Source organism: Corythoichthys intestinalis, chromosome 7 (assembly GCF_030265065.1).
Source record: "Corythoichthys intestinalis isolate RoL2023-P3 chromosome 7, ASM3026506v1, whole genome shotgun sequence".
In the NCBI taxonomy this organism is placed as follows: Eukaryota; Metazoa; Chordata; class Actinopteri; order Syngnathiformes; family Syngnathidae; genus Corythoichthys; species Corythoichthys intestinalis.
The window spans coordinates 48,412,777-48,432,829 of NC_080401.1; the positions used below are offsets into that span (position 1 = coordinate 48,412,777).

Consider the following 20,053-nt stretch of genomic DNA (forward strand, 5'->3'; position numbering starts at 1 on the left):
ATAACTCTGCGCGCGCCTGTTAACTGTGCCCGGCGGCAGACGTGTCTTGAATTTCGTTCTGCTAAGAGCGGATATCATAAAGTTATGAGGGAAAAACATTGTTTTTGAACCTTTATGAATCGTAATCGAATCGTCACGTGTCGAATCGCGATGCATGTAATAATGGATTTTTTGGAACTCCTCTAGTCTCTTGACTGCTGGCACTCTATTTTCTTTCCCTACCGAGCAGCGGGTCCTACTAAGCCCCTCCACTGTCAAAAAGAACTCAGAGGCAGACACACTTTGAGCTTCCCTTATTGAAAGACCAGCATCCGCCACTGCTTTACATATACCAGGGCTGGCATTGAATATATACAGCGCCTTGCAAAAGTATTCGGCCCCCTTGAATCTTGCAACCTTTCGCCACATTTCAGGCTTCAAACATAAAGATATGAAATGTAATTTTTTTGTCAAGAATCAACAAGTGGGACACAATCGTGAAGTGGAACAACATTTATTAGATAATTTAAACTTTTTTAACAAATAAAAAACTGAAAAGTGGGGCGTGCAATATTATTCGGCCCCTTTACTTTCAGTGCCGCAAACTCATTCCAGAAGTTCAGTGAGGATCTCTGAATGATCCAATGTTGTCCTAAATGACCGATGATGATAAATAGAATCCACCTGTGTGTGATCAAGTCTCCGTATAAATGCACCTGCTCTGTGATAGTCTCAGGGTTCTGTTTAAAGTGCAGAGAGCATTATGAAAACCAAGGAACACACCAGGCAGGTCCGAGATACTGTTGTGGGGAAGTTTAAAGCCGGATTTGGATACAAAAAGATTTCCCAAGCTTTAAACATCTCAAGGAGCACTGTGCAAGCCATCATATTGAAATGGAAGGAGCATCGGACCACTGCAAATCTACCAACACCCGGCCGTCCTTCCAAACTTTCTTCTCAAACAAGGAGAAAACTGATCAGAGATGCAGCCAAGAGGCCCATGATCACTCTGGATGAACTGCAGAGATCTACAGCTGAGGTGGGAGAGTCTGTCCATAAGACAACAATCAGTCGTACACTGCACAAATCTGGCCTTTATGGAAGAGTGGCATGAAGAAAGCCATTTCTCAAAGATATCCATAAAAAGTCTCGTTTAAAGTTTGCCACAAGCCACCTGGGAGACACACCAAACATGTGGAAGAAGGTGCTCTGGTCAGATGAAACCAAAATTGAACTTTTTGGCCACAATGCAAAACGATATGTTTGGCGTAAAAGCAACACAGCTCATCACCCTGAACACACCATCCCCACTGTCAAACATGGTGTTGGCAGCATCATGGTTTGGGCCTGCTTTTCTTCAGCAGGGACAGGGAAGATGGTTAAAATTGACGGGAAGATGGATGCAGCCAAATACAGGAACATTCTGGAAGAAAACCTGTTGGTATCTGCACAAGACCTGAGACTGGGACGGAGATTTATCTTCCAACAGGACAATGATCCAAAACATAAAGCCAAATCTACAATGGAATGGTTCAAAAATAAACGTATCCAGGTGTTAGAATGGCCAAGTCAAAGTCCAGACCTGAATCCAATCGAGAATCTGTGGAAAGAGCTGAAGGCTGCTGTTCACAAACACTCTCCATCCAACCTCACTGAGCTCGAGCTGTTTTGCAAGGAAGAATGGGCAAGAATGTCAGTCTCTCAATGTGCAAAACTGATAGAAACATACCCCAAGCGACTTGCAGCTGTAATTGGAGCAAAAGGTGGCGCTACAAAGTATTAACGCAAGGGGGCCGAATAATATTGCACGCCCCACTTTTCAGTTTTTTATTTGTTAAAAAAGTTTAAATTATCCAATAAATTTTGTTCCACTTCACGATTGTGTCCCACTTGTTTTTGATTCTTGACAAAAAATTAAAAATTTTATATCTTTATGTTTGAAGCCTGAAATGTGGCGAAAGGTTGCAAGGTTCAAGGGGGCAGAATACTTTTGCAAGGCACTGTATCTAATCAAACAATCAACTTTCCATATTGAAATAGATGGAAATGATGCATTTATTTCCTGTAACTTCTCAGTTTTGACAATTTCTCCATGAGGATGAGCAGACGATGGATGAATAAATGAATAAAATTCATTTAAAGTAGAGGGGTTTAAAGGGAAAAACAACACCTTTATCAAGTCAAATTCATTATCTTTTTTTAATAAACTGATAAACACGGTATTGCATTTTTCTCATGTGTAATAATGAAGAGAAATGTCAATTAAAGCCATAATTTCCAGCAAGCAACCCCGGGGGTCGAAATGGACCCCCTGGCGGTTCACTCTGTCACTGCCAACCATACAAGTCAAAATGGATTGGATATCTATTACTGCCAGTGAGTTAAATTAATACAAAAGTGCCATATTGAATATAAAATATTTTATAAAAGCGTGTATGCCTGCCCATGTGATCAAGAATCTTTCTGCTCCAGCAGCTCGACGGCCTCCCGGAGGTCTTCCACGGCCGTGTCCACGTCCTCTCTGCTGGTGCTGTGGCTCACGCTCAGTCTCAGGGCGTTGGACGCCACCTCAGGAGCCACGCCGCAGCTCAGCAGGATGGGGGAAGGCCTGATGGACAATAAAAAAACAGTGGTCAAACAAAAATGTGTCCTGTGATTAGCATAAGGCATGTTACCTATCTCCTTGGTCCGAATGGCAAGCGGCGCCCACGCTAGCCAGCAGCTTCTTGCAATGGGACAAAACTCGCCAGCCTAAGAAAGAACAACGGTCTCCGATCAGGATATGCCATGATATAATACATTTTTAATTATTAGGTGAAAAATTATACAAAAATTATGACTTCTTCCGCACTCACTTTATTTCTGAATTGACATTAAACTGACCTGACACAAATGTTATACCATCAAAATCGCATACCGGCACATGCCTAGTGACAACCATCAAATTCAGTGACTCAACAAAAAGTGAGCGAGTTTCAGAACGAGCATGTAGCGGTAAAGTGAGTGCTAAGAAATATTGTGTTTAGGTACACTTCCAAGCAGGGGTCGCGTTAACCGAATATTTTCCGTCATTGACCGATTTTTTAAAACGGTGACGGAAAAAACTGAAGTCCATCCGTCATTTTGACAGGTTGCAATTCACACCCCAGACCACAGGGTGGCGAGTGAGCATATTACCGTAATTTCTGGACTATAAGGCGCACCTGACTATAAGCCGCCACCCACCAAATTTGACACGAAAACAGCATTTCGTCATAGATAAGCCGCACTGGACAATAAGCCACAGCTGACCTCACTGTATTATGGGATATTTTAATATTTACACCAAAATATATTAACCGGTAACACTTTATTTGACAGTGGCATCATAAGACTGTTCTAAGACCAAATGAGCCACCATAAAGCTTTGAACCAATTGGCTGCAAAGCTTCATTGCTTCAAGAAGCCTCATTTGGCCATCACTGCTCCCTTGGGGGAGACAGTCCTCCTCTGCTGCCACCTGCTGTCAACACTGTTGCCGTCCAACGTGCTTCCTAGCATGCACTGCAGCGCTACAAATGTTAAATAATCATCAACATCCATGTTCTGCGCTAATTATTTCTTCAGTTACTCTTCCAGTTGTTTCATAAATTGCTAGCTCAGGCATTTGGTAAAACTTTATTTGACAGTGGCACCATAAAACTGTCATAAGACCATCATAGTTATGAAATGACACTGCCATGAGCATTAATGACATCATGACAGATGTAATTTTGTGTCATCCGGCAAATTATCTCACTTTTGAATAGAATTAAAAGATCCGAGCTGGACATATATGGAGTCTTGGTGACATAATTTGCCAGATGATACTTAATGACATCTGTCATAAGCTTTCATTAACGGCAATAATAGTGTCATACTCATGTCATAATTATGACGGTTTTATGGCAGTCTTATAAAACCGTTGTCAAAGTGTTACCTATTAACCCAAATAAATCAACAAATAAGCCGCACTGGACTATAAGCCGCAGGATTCAAAATGAGGGAAAAAAGTAGCGGCTTATAGTCCGAAAATTACGGTAATTAGCTAATGTCTCTCTTGATGCATGACGTCGTTGGCCTTACTCTGAAAAATGTCAAGGCAACTGAGTGTCCGAAGTTTCTTCAAAAAGCCCCAAAACGACGATGGTGTTGGTAAAAGAGGTGAAAAAACAGGGACTGCACAAGCGGGCACGCAATTCGTCCATGCGCACCAGGAGAAAGGTGTGAAAACTACGTTCAGGCCACAGCAGGTGAACTGTTAATGTCATTGTTCCATACGCTACATATGGTAGGCTACCTACCTACTGGGGCCACAGTCAGCTGTTTTTGTCACTGCGGAGAAAAAGTTACATATTCATCTGCTTGATGTGTGATGGCACGGTGTGGATTCTCTGTTAAGCTTGTTCGGACAATATTAATTTAAAATGAATGAAAACTGTCACGTGACTGTGTCGTAGCCGCTAACGCGTTCGGCCAAATGGACACACAAGTACGGAAGTTGAATTATGCCAAACAAAGGGTCACCACAATGTCATTATAAACATTTAAAAAATTTAAGTGATGGATAAAAATAGATTATGACCAGATTTTTATGACCCTGTCAGTCAAAATGACAGACAACGAAAAAGTCTAGCGCAACCTCTGCTTCCAAGCATTTTCAAGTACTTCACACAAAATTCAAGCATTTTTCAAACCTTACATTACAATCAAAGCATTTTCAAAAATTTCAAGCACCCGTACAAACCCTGGCCATATTATTCAACACCAGATAATAATTTGTGTTTTAAAAAGCACACCTTGTAAGCCCGGACCCACGATGGACACGTTACAAGTATTGGGAAGCCGATCGGAACCCTGGAAATGGTTATTAAAGTGCAGCTTTTCTTTGAAGACCACCTATCAAAGACAGGTTAATAAAGAATAGCACAGGATTGTAAAGATGTGAGCTAAAACTGATCTGCAAGTATAACGCCACAAGATTTTGCCGGTAAACGTAAGAACACCAAAACAGAATATTATAAATATTACTTTAAGGCTTAATATTTAAACAAACCTTGAGACGTTCCTCCAGGTATTCTCTTATGTCCAGCATGTGACTCTCATGTTTAGACAGACGCGCTGTCACCAGTTCAGCAGCCTAGTTGACAAAAATTATTTAATACTCAAAAAGTCATTTGATTGCTTAAAAATTAATGGTAATAACAACTACAAAAAACAGTACAGGTATAAAACGAAGCGGACAATCTGAGAAAAACAACTCTGGTCTGTTTGAAAACGACCAAAAAGTGCCGCCGTGAAAGCGCAAATTGTCCAATCTTTTTTTTTTTTCTCTCTTTAAAAAAAAAAGATGGGGAAATGGTAAATATGATCTATTTTTTTTTAATTGATCAATACATTTTGTAATTTTATATAGGAACAACTTAAACTTAACAACTTAAAACACAGACAAGACTGAAAAAGCAGTTTCTGCTTTGCACTCCTCTTTAAAATAAACTGCTGTATTTTAAGCCAAAAGAACTGTTGAGTATGATAGAACAATATGTCTAATTGCTGCCATAGCAGATTCATGGCGCATGAAGCCCCCGAACTATTTTTAATTTGTCCATTTTACCCTGAAAACCCCCATTTACAGACGTCGCGCAACCGCTTTTGTTTCAACCCAGCCATAAAAAGAAGGTAACTAATGATATTTACTATTCAAAATGTCATTTTCAGCTTAGAATCATTAATTGATGTCTATTATTTAGTTAAAAAAAAAAAAAAAAACGACTTTGAAAATTATTCACTGGCATATTTTAAACTTTTAAACAAATGACATCACAATGAAAAAAATGGCGTCTGTAAAAAAGTCACGGATATCGCCCTCATAACTATCGCTTAATTGTATATTTTTTGTTACTGTCACATTTTCTCCGATATGTTAGCTGATAATCGATCCAAAAAAAGAAAAATTGAAAAAAAAAAAACGTTTAAAAGGGTTAATATTAGGGCTGTCAAAATTATCGCGCTAACGGGCGGTAATTCATTTTTTAATTAATCACGTTAAAATATTTGACGCAATTAACGCACATACCCCGCTCAGATTAAAATGACAGCAGAGTGTAATGTCCGCTTGTTACTTGTTTTTTGGTGTTTGGTGCCCTCTGCTGGCGCTTGGGTCCAACTGATTTTATGGCTTTCAGCACCATGAGTGAGCATGGTGTAATTATTGGCATCAACAATGGCAAGCTATTAGTTTATTTTTTGATTGAAAATTTTACAAATTTTAATAAAACGAAAACATTAATGGGTTTTTATATAGAATTTTTATAACTTGTACTAACATCTTTTAAGAACTACAAGTCTTTCTATCCATGGATTACTTTAAGAGAATGTTAATAACGTTAATGCCATCTTGTTGATTTATTGTAATAATAAACTAATACAGTACTTATGTACCGTATGTTGAATGTATATATCCATCTTGTGTCTTATCTTTCCATTCCAACAATAATTTACAGAAAAATATGGCATATTTTATAGATGGCTTTAATCATGATTAATTAATTTTTTAAGCTGTAATTAACTCAATTAAAAAAATTTTGACAGCCCTAGTTAATATATGAAAAACAAAATCTCGACCACTCCTCGATGTCTGCGATTTCTGCATCGCAGCCCTTGTCATATTACCATGTTTCACCCATAAAATCCAGAAAAAATCCAGCTGTGTCCATTCACGGCTGTGTCTTGACAGTCAGTGATACATGCTACATGGAGTTTTTGGATCGAAACAAGGTAAGTAGGCGATAATATCTCGTTAAAGTCATGGCGTCTGTAATTCTGCTCTCGCGTGCTCTCACCTCCAGATAGGGTTTTGCTGTTTATTTTTTTTTTTTTTTTTTAATGCCCTCCTGTTCAAAATTTTTCTTCCCCCAGAAAATTGAGATTTTAAGCTTTCCAATGATGTATCACAGATGCATATCGGACAATTTTGAAATTTGGCCAAATTGGGGGGTCTCAGAGCGGAACTTCAAGTCACCTGAGTGTCTTGAATGTACATTCTTATACATTCTTTATTTACAGTACAATATTAAATCAACAAAAAAGGAAAATCTGTATTCTTTTTTTCCCCATTTTTGAATTTAAGAAAACTAGGGAAAAACTTAATATTGTTTTGTTTTGTTTTTTTTTTTCATTAAAAAAAAAAAAAGTCAAATCTTCTCTGATTTCTAGAGCACATCAATTTTGTATCAGTGAAAAACATGAAGTCTATGTACAGTGGGGCAAATAAGTATTTAGTCAACCAAATATTGTGCAAGTTCTCTTACTTGAAAAGATTAGAGAGGCCTGTAATTGTCAACATGGCTGAACCTCAACCATGAGAGACAGAATGTGGAAAAAATGGGAAAATCACATTGTTTGATTTTATAGAATCTATTTCCGAATTAGAGTGGAAAATAAGTATTTGGTCACCTACAAACAAGCAAGATTTCCTGCTGTCAAAGAGGTCTAACTTCGTCTAACGAGGCTCCACTCGTTACCTGTATTAATTGCACCTGTTTTAACTCATTATCGGTATAAAAGACACCTGTCCACAACCTCAGTCAGTCACACTCCAAACTCCATTATGGCCAAGACCAAAGAGCTGTCGAAGGACACCAGAGACAAAATTGTAGACCTGCACCAGGCTGGGAAGACTGAATCTGCAATAGGTATAACGGTTGGTGTAAAGAAATCAACTGTGGGAGCAATTTTTAGAAAATGGAAGACATACAAGACCACTGATAATCTACTCCATCTGGGGCTCCATGCAAGATCTCACCCCGTGGCGTCAAAATGAGAACAAGAACGGTGAGCAAAAATCCCAGAACCACACGGGGGGACCTAGTGAATGACCTGCAGAGAGCTGGGACCACAGTAACAAAGGCTACTATCAGTATTAACACAATGTGCCGCCAGGGACTTAAATCCTGAACTGCTAGACCTGTTCCCCTGCTGAAGCCGGTACACGTCCAGGCCCTCCTGCGGTTCGCTAGAGAGCATTTGGATGATCCAGAAGAGGACTAGGAGAATGTGTTATGGTCAGATGAAACCAAAAGGAACTTTTTGGTAGAAACACAGGTACTCGTGTTTGGAGGAGAAAGAATACTGAATTGCATCCGAAGAACACCATACCCACTGTGAAGCATGGGGTGGAAACATCATGCTTTGGGGCCGTTTTTCAGCAAAGGGCCCAGGACGACTGATCTGTGTAAAGGAAAGAATGAATGGGGCCATGTATCGAGAGATTTTGAGTGAAAGTCTCATTCCATCAGCAAGGGCATTGAAGATGAGACGTGGCTGGGTCTTTCAGCATGACAATGATCCCAAACACACAGCCAGGGCAACAATGGAGTGGTTTCGTAAGAAGCATTTCAAGGTCCTGGAGTGGCCTAGCCAGTCTCCAGATCTCAACCCCATAGAAAATCTGTGGAGGGAGTTGAAAGTCCGTGTTGCCCAACGACAGCCCCAAAACATCACTGCTCTAGAGGGGATCTGCATGGAGGAATGGGCCAAAATACCAGCAACAGTGTGTAAAAAGCCTGTGAAGAGTTACAGAAAACGTTTGGCCTCCGTTATTGCCAACAAAGGGTCCATAACAAAGTATTTAGATGAACTTCAGTATTGACCAAATACTTATTTTCCACCATGATTTGCAAATAAATTCTTTAAAAATCAAACAATGTGATTTTCTGTTTTTTTTCCCCACATTCTGTCTCTCATGGTTGAGGTTTACCCATGTTGACGATTACAGGCCTCTGTAATATTTTCAAGTGGGAGAACTTGCACAATTAGTGGTTGACTAAATACTTATTTGCCCCACTATACATGATTTACTTTTTCGGGCCACACAAAATAATGTAGCGGGTTTGGTTCTGGCCCCAGGGTCGGCAATTTGACTGACCTAGAATACAGACAACTCACGAAACATACCTTTCCTAATCCAGCAATCATTGGTGTGTTTTCTGTGCTGCAAAGAAAATACACAAATGTTTTCATTTCATTTCACTATTTTATTCATCGAAAGTTCCAGCATATTACCCGGGCCGAAAGTTCCTCTCCTGTCCTCCGCCTAACAACATCGGATAGAGCGGCGTTTTCACCCCGAGGCCGTCGACAAACAACGCACCGATGCGCGGCCCGTAAAACTTCAAAAACAAAAAACATTAGCAAATGATTGTGCCTTCATTCAAACGGTTCCGACATGGCACCCACCTTGTGGCCCACCACAGTAAGGTAATCCACGCCCAGGGCCATGACGTCCACCGGGATTTTCCCCAGGGCTTGAGCCGCGTCCGTGTGGATAAAGACGCGCTCGTTCTGTGATGTTAGTGAGCGGACACGTCGGGAGATCTCACCAATGGGCTGACGAACAGAGGGAGATGGTTTCATTACAGTGGTATGAAAAAGTATCTGAACCTTTTGGAATTTGTCACATTTCTGCATAAAATCACCATCTAAGCTGATCTTTGTCAAAATCACACAGATGAAAAACAGTGTCTGCTAAAACTAAAACCACTCAAACATTTATAGTTTTTCATATTTTAATGAGGAGAGTGTCCAAACAATGACAGAAAGGGGGTAAAATAAGTAAGTGAACCATCACATTCAATATTTTGTGCCCCCCCTTTGGCAGCAATAACTTCAACCAGACGCTTGCTGTAGCTGCACATCAGTCTGGCACATTGATCAAGACTAATCTTGGCCCATTCTTCTCCATAAAACTGCTGTAGTTCAGTCAGATTCCTGGGTAGTCTGGAGTGAATTGCTGTCTTGAGGTCATGCTACAGCATCTCAATGGGGTTCAAGTCTGGACTTTGAATTGGCCACTCCAGAACGTTTTGTTCTCCTGAAATCATTCTGAAGTTAATTTACTTCTGTGTTTTGGATCATTGTCTTGTTGCAGCAATCATCCTCTTTTTAGCTTCAACTGTCTGACAGACCGCCTCAGGTTTTCCTGCAAAATATCCTGATAAACGTTTGAATTAATTATTCCATAAATTATTGCAAGTTGTCCAGGCCCTGAGGCAGGAAAACAGCCCCAAATCATGATGCTCCCTCCACCATGCTTCACGGTGGGGCTGAGGTGTTGAGCTGTTCCATTTTTCCTCCTCACATGACGTTGTGTGTTACTCCCAAACAATTCAACTTTGGTTTCATCAGTCCACAAACCATTCTGCTAAAATTTCTGTAGAGTGTCCAAGTGCCTTTTTGCAAACATTAAACGAGCAACAATGTTTTTTTAGAAAGCAGTGGCTTCCTCTGTGGAGTCCTCCCATGGACACCATTGTTGTCCATAGTTTAACATACAGTTGATGTGTGCACATAGATATTGGACTGTGCCAGTGATTTCTGTAACTCTTTAGCAGACACTCTAGGGTTCTTTTTTACCTCTCTGAGTATTCTGCGCTGAACTCTTGGCGTCATCTTTGGTGGACGGACACTCCTCGGGAGAGAAGCAACAGTGCCAAACTCGCTCCATTTGTAGACAACTTCTCTGACTGTCGACTGATGAACGTCCAGACTTTTAGAGATGGATTTGTATCCTTTCCCAGCTTTATGCAAATCAACGATCCTTGATCACAGGTCTTCAGGCAATGCTTCTCATCAAGACATTTCTTACCAGGTGTGTGTTTTATAGTGGGCTTGGCAGCTTTACACCACTCAACAGTGATTGGGCACACACCTGACTTAAATTGCTCTTTAAGTCCAGAGGGTTCACTTACATATTCCCCCCCCCCCCTTCTGTCATTTTTTTGCATGCTATCCTCATTAAAATATGAAAACCTATAAATGTTCGCGTGGTTTTAGTTAGAGCAGACTTTGTTTCTTCATCTGTGTGATTTTGACAAAGATCAGATCACATTTAGTGATTTTATGCAGGTATATGAGAAATTCCAAAAGGTTCAGATAATTTTTCATACCACTGTATTTCCGATATTTCAGTCTTGCTTTCACCCCAAAATGGAATAAAACAGGCTTTATTGTCATTACACAATAAGATTTAAAGGTTCGCCATAAAACTAGAGATAGACTGATTTATCGGCCGGCCATATCGTATTTTTTCAAACATCTTCTCTCACCATGATGACGCCCGTCTCGTTATTAGCCAGCATGATGGACACCAGGCAAGTATTGGGGCGCACGGCCGCTACCACGTCATCCACCTCCACCCGGCCTGTCACTTTAGATACTGGCACAAATGTAAAATCTGAAACAGAGCATGACTTGCAGTTCAGTTCTGTAATACTACAAAGAGAATTCAACTAGCTAGCATCCTTGTACCCGCTACGCCTTGCTTCTTCAGATGCTCGGCCAACAGTTTAACCGAGTCATGCTCCACGTTGGAGGAGACGATGTGCGGGAGGAGTCCGTCATTTCTCTCTCCGGCATCACGATTTCGCCGCATGAAATGTTCTATGGCAGTGTGAAGCACCATGTTGTTGGCCTGAAATATATATATAATACCAGTGGTGAAAACATGAATCTAGAGTTGTCTGATAATGTCTTTTTAACCGATAAATGATATGCCGATGTTGTCCAACTCCAAAAATCCAGTACCGATATATGCAGTCGTGGACTCAACATATTATGGCTAATTGTATTGTGATGTCCAGGTCATATGGTCTGCTCACATAACAACTCCAAAGCATATTTGGAGACATCTAATGGTCAATAAGCATAACTGCTGTGCTAAGCTGTGACCAACCCTTGAGCAAAGGAAGAAGGTTTTCCATATTAAAAAATTAGAATGGGCCATGCATATTGGCCCAAAACCGATAATGAAAAACTGATGGCAATACTATCTGATATCATTTTAAAATGCTTTTATTGGCCGATGTTATCGGCTACTCGATTATGTTGGACAACTAGAAACAAATATATACTTACTGGTAATTAAATAAATAATTGAAAGTGTCATTAAATGTTATTATTTCCAATATGTATTCATCTAATTTTTATATTTTTTTTATTATTTCCTTTTGATGTAATTATTTCAAAAAATTTCAAGATTTAATTTAATATTTAGACATTTTTTTTGATTGATTTTAAATTTATTTCTATTTCAAGTATTATTTCCTTTTTTATTGAATTATTTTAAAATTTCAAGATTTATTTTAACATGTATGTATTGATTTAGGCATACATTTATTGATTTCAAAATTTCAAATTTTATTTCTATTTTCATCTAGTTGTTTCAATATGTGTTTATTCATTTTAACATTCACTTCAATATTTAGGCCTTATTTATTTAAATCATATTATTTATTGTATTTTATTGTTTCAAGATTTTTTTCTAGATGTATTTATTTGTATTTTTATTTATTGATTACAACATGTATTTACTTCTATTTTATGTATTCATCTATTCATTACTATTACTTAAATATTCATTTCTATTTATTTCAATTCATGCTTAGTTTTTATCTATTAGTATATATCATATTATTTCATTAAATTATTTCAAGATTTATGTCAACATGTTTTTATTCATTAGAAATGTTATTTATTCATTACATGTGCTTATTTCTTTATGTATTCATCTCCATTTTAATTTATTTACTAAAATATTTCCATTTATTTATTTTTTTCAACATCAACTTATTTCAATATTCATTTATTGAATCATTTACTTATGTATTTCAACTTTTGTATGTTTAAATTTATATTTCATTTTGCCAGCTCAGGTTCCATTCTTGCACGGCATGAAAATGAATTTTGACACTCCTGAGTCCTGACACTGCAAAAAACAAGCTCCATTTATTATTATTCACATTTTAAAAACATCAGCGGAGAGTACGTGATTACCTCAGTTCCACCCGAGGTGAAAATAATGTCCTCTGCGTTACCTCCAACCATTTTCGCCACGCTCTCCCTGGACTGGGTAATGATGGCCTTGGCTTTCTTGCCTTAAAAGGAGTCGGAGAAGTTCTTGTGACTGTCAATTATGGGTGTGACAATATATCGAAAAGGTGATATTTCAAGATACTTTGCAGCCAAAAAGGTTACCGATATGCTCCCAACAAGAATCAATGTATGATGATAGTAAAAGAAAAAAGTCAATTGGGTAGATTTGATGGATAAAATTTGGCAAGATGTTATTGGCTGTTCACAGTTAAAAGTGAAAGAGTTAAAATGACACATGAAGTGGGTTTACCTGCATCGTAGCTGCTGCTTGGGTTTCCCCAGGCGTCCCACAAGGCCTCGTACGTAGCCTGGATGACTTCAGGTGCCACCGGCGTCGTAGCATTGTAGTCCATGTATATCCTATTTGTTAAAATTCACATATTGGCAACTAGCATTAGCTGTCACATATTAGCAACTAGCAATAGCAATGATGTTAACAAAGTGGTTTTGGAGGTTGTACCTGTCGTTGCTCATAACAGCAAGACGGAACTCCTGTGCGTGTCTGGGGAATGTGTTAGCATTGTCTTGATTGGCCATTTCCTGATGAGAAAGTACTTTAGTTTTAACCAGAGAGAATACAATTGATTTAAGAATTGCATAACTAAAATTCTGTGGAATTCATTGAAATTCAGAATGTGGGATTTGGAATGGTGTGGATGTGGAAGGAGTCAGTAAATGTGCAAAATATCACTTTGTTTGGAAATGCGAACGTGTAAGTGGGGATTGAAATATAATATAAAAGAAAACGTGAGCGCATCCTAAAAAAGTACACTGGCCATTGAATTGAAAAAAAAAACAAACTATTTAATTACATCATTACTGAATTGTTTTACGTGTACAATAAATGGGGGACTATTTGTCTTACGAAAAAAGGCTTTTTAGGGGTAAGGGGCTGTGTTAAATTCGCTTTTAAAACAACTTTAAAAAGGTATACAACAAAATCTTCAATTTTGGACGAGGAAAGCCAACATATACCCCTCCAATATGGCTGCCGTAAACGTACGTATCCCTAACGTAGATTGTGTGCGCCGTGTTCAAGATGCATTTATGATAGGAAATTTCAAAACATTGCCACTGATTTAAAAAACAAAATGTAACATAAAAAGTTTGTACGAGGACTCAAATAAGAATGCCATTCAAAGACACGATTTAAACAAATACACGTCGAGTGGTAATAATGACTTAAAATGGAATTGAAACATGAAAAGTATTTAAAAAGAAAAAAGGGGGGGGGGAATCAAATACACGCCCAGTGGTAATGATGACTGAAAATGAAATTGAAACATGGGAAGTATTTTTTTTTAAAAATAATAATCATACTGAAACTGAAACAAATAATTTAAAATTATTCATACATATATATATATATATATAAACATAATCCAGAGTGATGGTATTAAAGTGTAAGATTAATTAATTAACGACTTTAATAAATGTCAGTCTCAATTGAAATGTTTTAAATAGGGGTGTCAAACGATTAAAATTTTTAATCGAGTTAATTACAGCTTAAAAATTAATTAATCGCAATTAATCGCAATTCAAACCATCTATAAAATATGCCACATTTTTCTGTAAATTATTGTTGGAATGGAAAGATAAGACACAAGACGGATATATACATTCAACATACTGTACATAAGTACTGTATTTGTTTATTTTAACAATAAATCAACAAGATGGCATTAACATTATTAATATTCTGTTAAAGCGATCCATTGATAGGAAGACTTGTAGAAATTTTATATCAAAAACCCTCTTAACGTTTTCGTTTTGATAACATTTGTAAAATTTTCAAGCAAAAAATAAACTAGTAGCCCGCCATTTTTGATGCCAATAATTACTTACACAATGCTCATGGGTGCTGAAGCCTATAAAATCAGTCGCACCCAAGCGCCTGCAGAGGGCAACAAAACTCCGAAAAACACAACAAGTACACATTTCACTGTGCTGTCATCTTAATGTTTGAGTGGGGCATGTGCGTTAAAAGGCTTTTTAGGGGCAGGGGCTGTGTTTTGAGTAACGAGCACGGTCGCAGTACATATTAAACTCGCTTCTAAAACCAATTTAAAAAGAAATACAACAAAATCTTCAATTTGGGATGAGGAAAGCCAACATATACCCCTCCAATATGGCTGCCGTAAACATACGTACCCCTGACGTAGATTGTGTGCGCCATGTTCAAGATGCATTTATGATAGGAAATTTCAAAACATTGCCACTGATTTAAAAAAAGAAATGTAAAAGTAACATAAAAAATCTAATTTTGTACGACGAGTCAAACAAAAACGACTTTCAAAGACGCAATTTAAACAAATACACGCCCACAGGTGATGATGACTTAAAATGAAATTGAAACATGGAAAGTATTTTTTAAAATTATAATCATACTGAAAGTGAAACAAATAAATGAAAATTATATACATCTATATCTAAACATAATCCAGAGCGATGGGATAAACGTGTAAGATTAATTAACAACTTTAATAAATATCAGTCTCAATTAAAAATATTTTAAACGAAGTTTACCAGTCACTGACGTCAAACGAGTTCGACGTGTACCTTACCTGCTAGTAGCAATAGTCGTACAAAATATTCAATATAAAGACGTCACAGACATTTTAAGTGCTCATCTTCATCTCTGACCTTGTCAAGCGATGTCTGGTGTAGCCGGTGATTGTTTTACAGCGTCTCGCTCACTCACCCGCAGTCAATCATCTGCTAGCAAAGCGAAAGCAGAGGAGATGCTACTTCACTGTTCACTCTGGTTGCCAGGTGTAAGTAATACAGTAAAGCAGTCCTTCTCTGTTTGCAACTCGAAAAACAAACTTTTAAAGTGATATTTGGTCTCAAATACAAATTTAAAATTATCTATAAACATATCAAGCAGAATCATAACGTAGTAGCAGCACGTAGATGATAATATTTTACGTTAATGTCAAGCTTTGGCAACCTGTCTCATTGAAATGTACTGTGGACGTTGCCAGATTTGTAACAGAAACAGACAAGAACGAACACTGCAAGTAAAAGTAGCGGTTATTGTTGTACAACCCCTAGCACAGGGGTCATGAATTAAAAATCCTCTGGGTCCGAAATTTAAAAATTACAACAATCTCGGGTCCGGAAATATTTTCAATGCTTCTTTTTTTCCAAACAATACAAACGTATTTTTACGTGGCCATGCTGATAATTACAACACTCAAAAATGTAAATAAAATATAAAAAATGCATAAAACTAAAAAAGTGCTTTAATTGAATCATTAAATAGCAACATAAGAGCATGTTCAAGACTTTTTTTTTTTTATTATGGATGCTGAAAGGGGGATTTGCTTTATTTTTTGACAGACCTCTTCTTTTTGCTTTCCATCAACAAAGTTTCAGCAACTACACTCATACAATCTTTTACAATCGGTGCGTCACTGAAAGACTTTTTGTTTTGACCCAATATCCACGCTACTCTGAGGGAGAATTCATTTGCGCGTTGCTGTGCAGAGAATAAATGAACCATGAGCCTTGAGGTGCGATCATATTGAGCCCTTAATGCCGCTATTTTTTGAGAACAGATGGCAGAGTTCATTGGGAAACTTTACAAAAAAAGCTGCGTGCTTCGTCTCATAGTGCCTTTATAAATTGCTGCTTTTCACAAGCGCTACCGTCTCTGAATGAGTCTCAGATGAGGCATGGCGGTCTTGTGCTGCCACCAGGTAAAATGAACAAACATGTGTTGGTCCACTACTCCTTAAACACTCTGTTTTCTGCATCAATCTTGCGTAGTTTTGAGCACGCCATTTGCCGTACCTTTTCACCTCTTCCTCCAACTTTATTCGGCTCAGTTTTTGGCTGTCACTCCGCAGAGTCTGGAAAGCGAGTGTGGGACATACTGTTCTAAAAATAACTTTCAAATGCTTCACTCCCATTGGCTGGCTCACGCGCGTCACCGCGAAGGTTTTTGTTTGTTGCCCGCCTCCACTCTGCAAACCCGCAGCAAAAAATGGTTTTTGCTGTTGCAACGTGTATTAGTCCGGACAGCTTGAGATCCGGTCCACACGGCTTGGGGGTCCAGAACCGGACCGAGGTCCGCGGTTCCGTGACCTCTGCCCTAGCATAAAGTATGGAATCACCCATCTCGGACGAGCACTCACTCAGAGATTTTATCATGTAGAACAAACTCAGATAAAAAGCTTGAAAAAATAATTAGTTCAAAAGTGCTACTCTTTTTAGCATTCAGAAACACTAAAAGAAATGAATAAAAAACATTGTGGTGGTCAGTAAATGTTACTTTTATAGAAAAAGTGCAGGGAAATATATATGGAATCGATCTATTCTGAGGGGAAAAAATATTGAATCATGAGAAACCAGTGAGATTTACAAAGATTAAAGAAAACATCCAAATTCCCTCAGTCCTTGATGATATGGGGCTGCATGTCAGGCAAAGGCACTGGGGAGATGGTTGTGGTTAAATCTTCAATAAATGCACATGTTTACATTGCAATTTTAGACAGCTTTCTTATCCCTTCAATTGAAAATATGTTTGTCATTTTCCAAGATGACACTGCATCATGACACATGGGTAAAACTGTTAAAGCATTCCTTAGGGAAAGACTCATCCAGTCAATGTCACGGCCTGCAAATAGCCCGGATCTCAGCCCTATTCAAAACCTGTTGTGGTAATTGAAAAAAAAAAAAAAAGTTTCACAGCAAGGCTCTGACCTGCAGGGATGGTCTGGCAACTGTAATCAAAGAGAGTTGGCACCAAATTGAGGAAGAATACTCATCAGTTCCATGCCTCAGAGACGGCAAGCTGTCATAAAATCCAGAGGTGGTGCTACTAAACTCTAGAGATGTGTTTTGATTGTTATTTCTTTGTTTGTTTCTCATGATTGCATATGTTTCCTCAGAATCGGTTGATTCCATATATATTTCCCTGCACTTGCTCTATAAAAGTAACATTTACTGAGCACCACAATGTTTTTTATTCATTTTTTTAGTGTTTCTGAATGCTAAAAAGAGTAGCACCTTTGAACTAATTATTTTTTCAAGATTTTTATCTGTTCTACATGATAAAATGTCTGAGTGAGTGATCGTCCGAGATTGGTGATTCCATACTTTTTACTAGGGGTTGTAGTAGTTTACAATCACGTGTAATTTAATTAAATTTAAATGTATAATTAAATTCATAAATTTAATATAACCCTCTCAAGGTGAGTGGTCACAAGGGGCGGAGATCCGTTTTCAAAGTTGGGGCTTGGGGGGGGACAATAAATAGTAACATTTTTGAGAACAAATATTAGGGGGGACAATGATAAAAGAGTTATAAAGCTTATTTTTAACTGCAATTTGACGCTTTAATCTTTAAACATATAATCTTTCTTAGCTCTAGCTGAGTCCAGATTTAGAACCAAATGATTAAAAAAACAAATGAACATGTAAACAAACAATGATCACGCCCCCCAAAAAATCTAAGTCGGTTTATTAATTTCTCATCATCAGATAAACCTTTTCTCAATAAATGGTATCATATTATGCTATTCTTTCTCACTCTCTCGAAAACTCTCTTGCATTGTTATGATAATAGGAAATTATACTTACAGTGCTGGCTACTATTCGCACCCCTGCAATTCTGTCAGATCATGCTCAATTTCTCCCAGAAAATGATTGCAATTACAAATGCTTTGGTAGTAATATATTCATTTCTTTTGCTTGCAACGAAAAAACACAAAAGAGAATGGGAAAAAAATTAAATCATTATCATTTTACACAAAACTCCAAAAATGGGCTGGATAAAAGTATTGGCACCCTTTGTAAAATCATGTGATGCTTCTCTAATTTGAATAATTAGCAACACCTGTTACTCACCTGAGGCATATTACAGGTGGTGGCAATAACTAAATCACACTTGCAGCCAGTTAAAATGGATTAAAGTTGACTCAACCTCTGTCCCGTGTAATTGTGTGTACCACATTGAGCATGGAGAAAAGAAAGACCACCAAAGAACTGTCCGAGGACTTGAGAAGCACAATTGTGAGGAAGCATGGGCACTCTCAAGGCTACAAGTCCATCTCCAAAGACCTGAATGTTCCTTTGTATACGGTGCGCAGTGTCATCAATAACTGAAAATCCCATGGCAACAGTGTTGTTTTTGGCAGCGCTTTTAATTTTCGTTTTAGTCTTAGTCTTTTGGACGACAACACCTATTAGATTTCGTCACATTTTAGTCATTTTAAAATGTGTTTGTCTTCGTCTAGTTTTTGTTGACGAAAACTCAAGACTAATTTTGTTTAGTTTTAGTCAACGTTAACTAAAAATGTTTTCGGTCTGCAAAATTTAAATTAAAAAAAAATACTCATGACAAAAATAAAGGTTTCCAACGATTTTGAATGAACTTTGGCATATGAGCAGATATTGTAGCGTCTACAAGGACAACGCCAAATTGGTGATAATTAACACTGGGCAGGGAAACAGTATATTATTGTCAATTAATTATCTCATCTGGTCACCACGAACTATATGTAAAAAAGAGTTGTCAGAGAGTTCAAGACGACGTTTGCCATTAGCGTTAGCCTAATGCTTACGTGAATATAGCATAACGTTGAATGAGAAGGCTATGCTAACGCTACAAGTTACATTTAGTGTGTAATAATCACTCAGCATAGACCTTTAAAGGCTCAAGCAACATTGCAAATTCTCTCTGGCAAAGATAAGAAAACAAATCTTACCGTGTGTGCAAGCCTGGAGACTGGAGAGCAGCAGCACGTCACATTAGTGATACAACCAGACACTGTTTTGATGCAGGCTAACTACACATAAAATGTCACATGTGAACATGTGACGGAAACTATGGCGCATTTTCGTCTCGTTGTCGTCTCGTCAGACGAAAAGTGGCATTAGCCTCGTTATGTTTTAGTCTCCCAAAACACGTTTTTAGCTCATGATTGTTTCGTCACTCTCATGAAAAAATTGTTGACGAAATATTTTCGTTCTAGTCATCGTTGGCGAAAACAACACTGCATGGCACTATGGCTAACCTCCCTCAATGTGGAGAAAAAGAAAAAAATGAGGAGAGATTTAAACGAAAGATTGTGCTTATGGTGGATAATGTCATGTGCGAGACGGAGGACCCAGTTGCACC

At 38.1% G+C, this 20,053-nt stretch overlaps 1 protein-coding gene across 2 annotated transcripts; it reads right to left on the bottom strand.

The window, feature by feature from the left end:
* Positions 1 to 2,053: 2,053 nt before the first annotated feature.
* Positions 2,054 to 15,710, bottom strand: scly (selenocysteine lyase). Of its 2 annotated transcripts, none has more exons than XM_057840177.1 (13): positions 15,629 to 15,695; positions 13,388 to 13,467; positions 13,178 to 13,287; positions 12,829 to 12,929; positions 11,305 to 11,467; positions 11,103 to 11,230; positions 9,235 to 9,384; positions 9,061 to 9,167; positions 8,953 to 8,989; positions 5,054 to 5,137; positions 4,797 to 4,896; positions 2,655 to 2,730; positions 2,054 to 2,587 (listed from the first exon to the last, which is right to left on the bottom strand). In XM_057840177.1, the coding sequence occupies exons 2-13, from the start codon at positions 13,462 to 13,464 to the stop codon at positions 2,431 to 2,433; spliced, it is 1,290 nt and encodes a 429-aa protein (XP_057696160.1). In that variant the 5' UTR covers positions 13,465 to 13,467; positions 15,629 to 15,695; the 3' UTR covers positions 2,054 to 2,430. The 2 variants fall into 2 exon arrangements, with proteins under 2 accessions (XP_057696160.1, XP_057696159.1); XM_057840176.1 differs by having other exon boundaries at positions 2,055 to 2,587; positions 15,571 to 15,710.
* Positions 15,711 to 20,053: the final 4,343 nt, after the last annotated feature.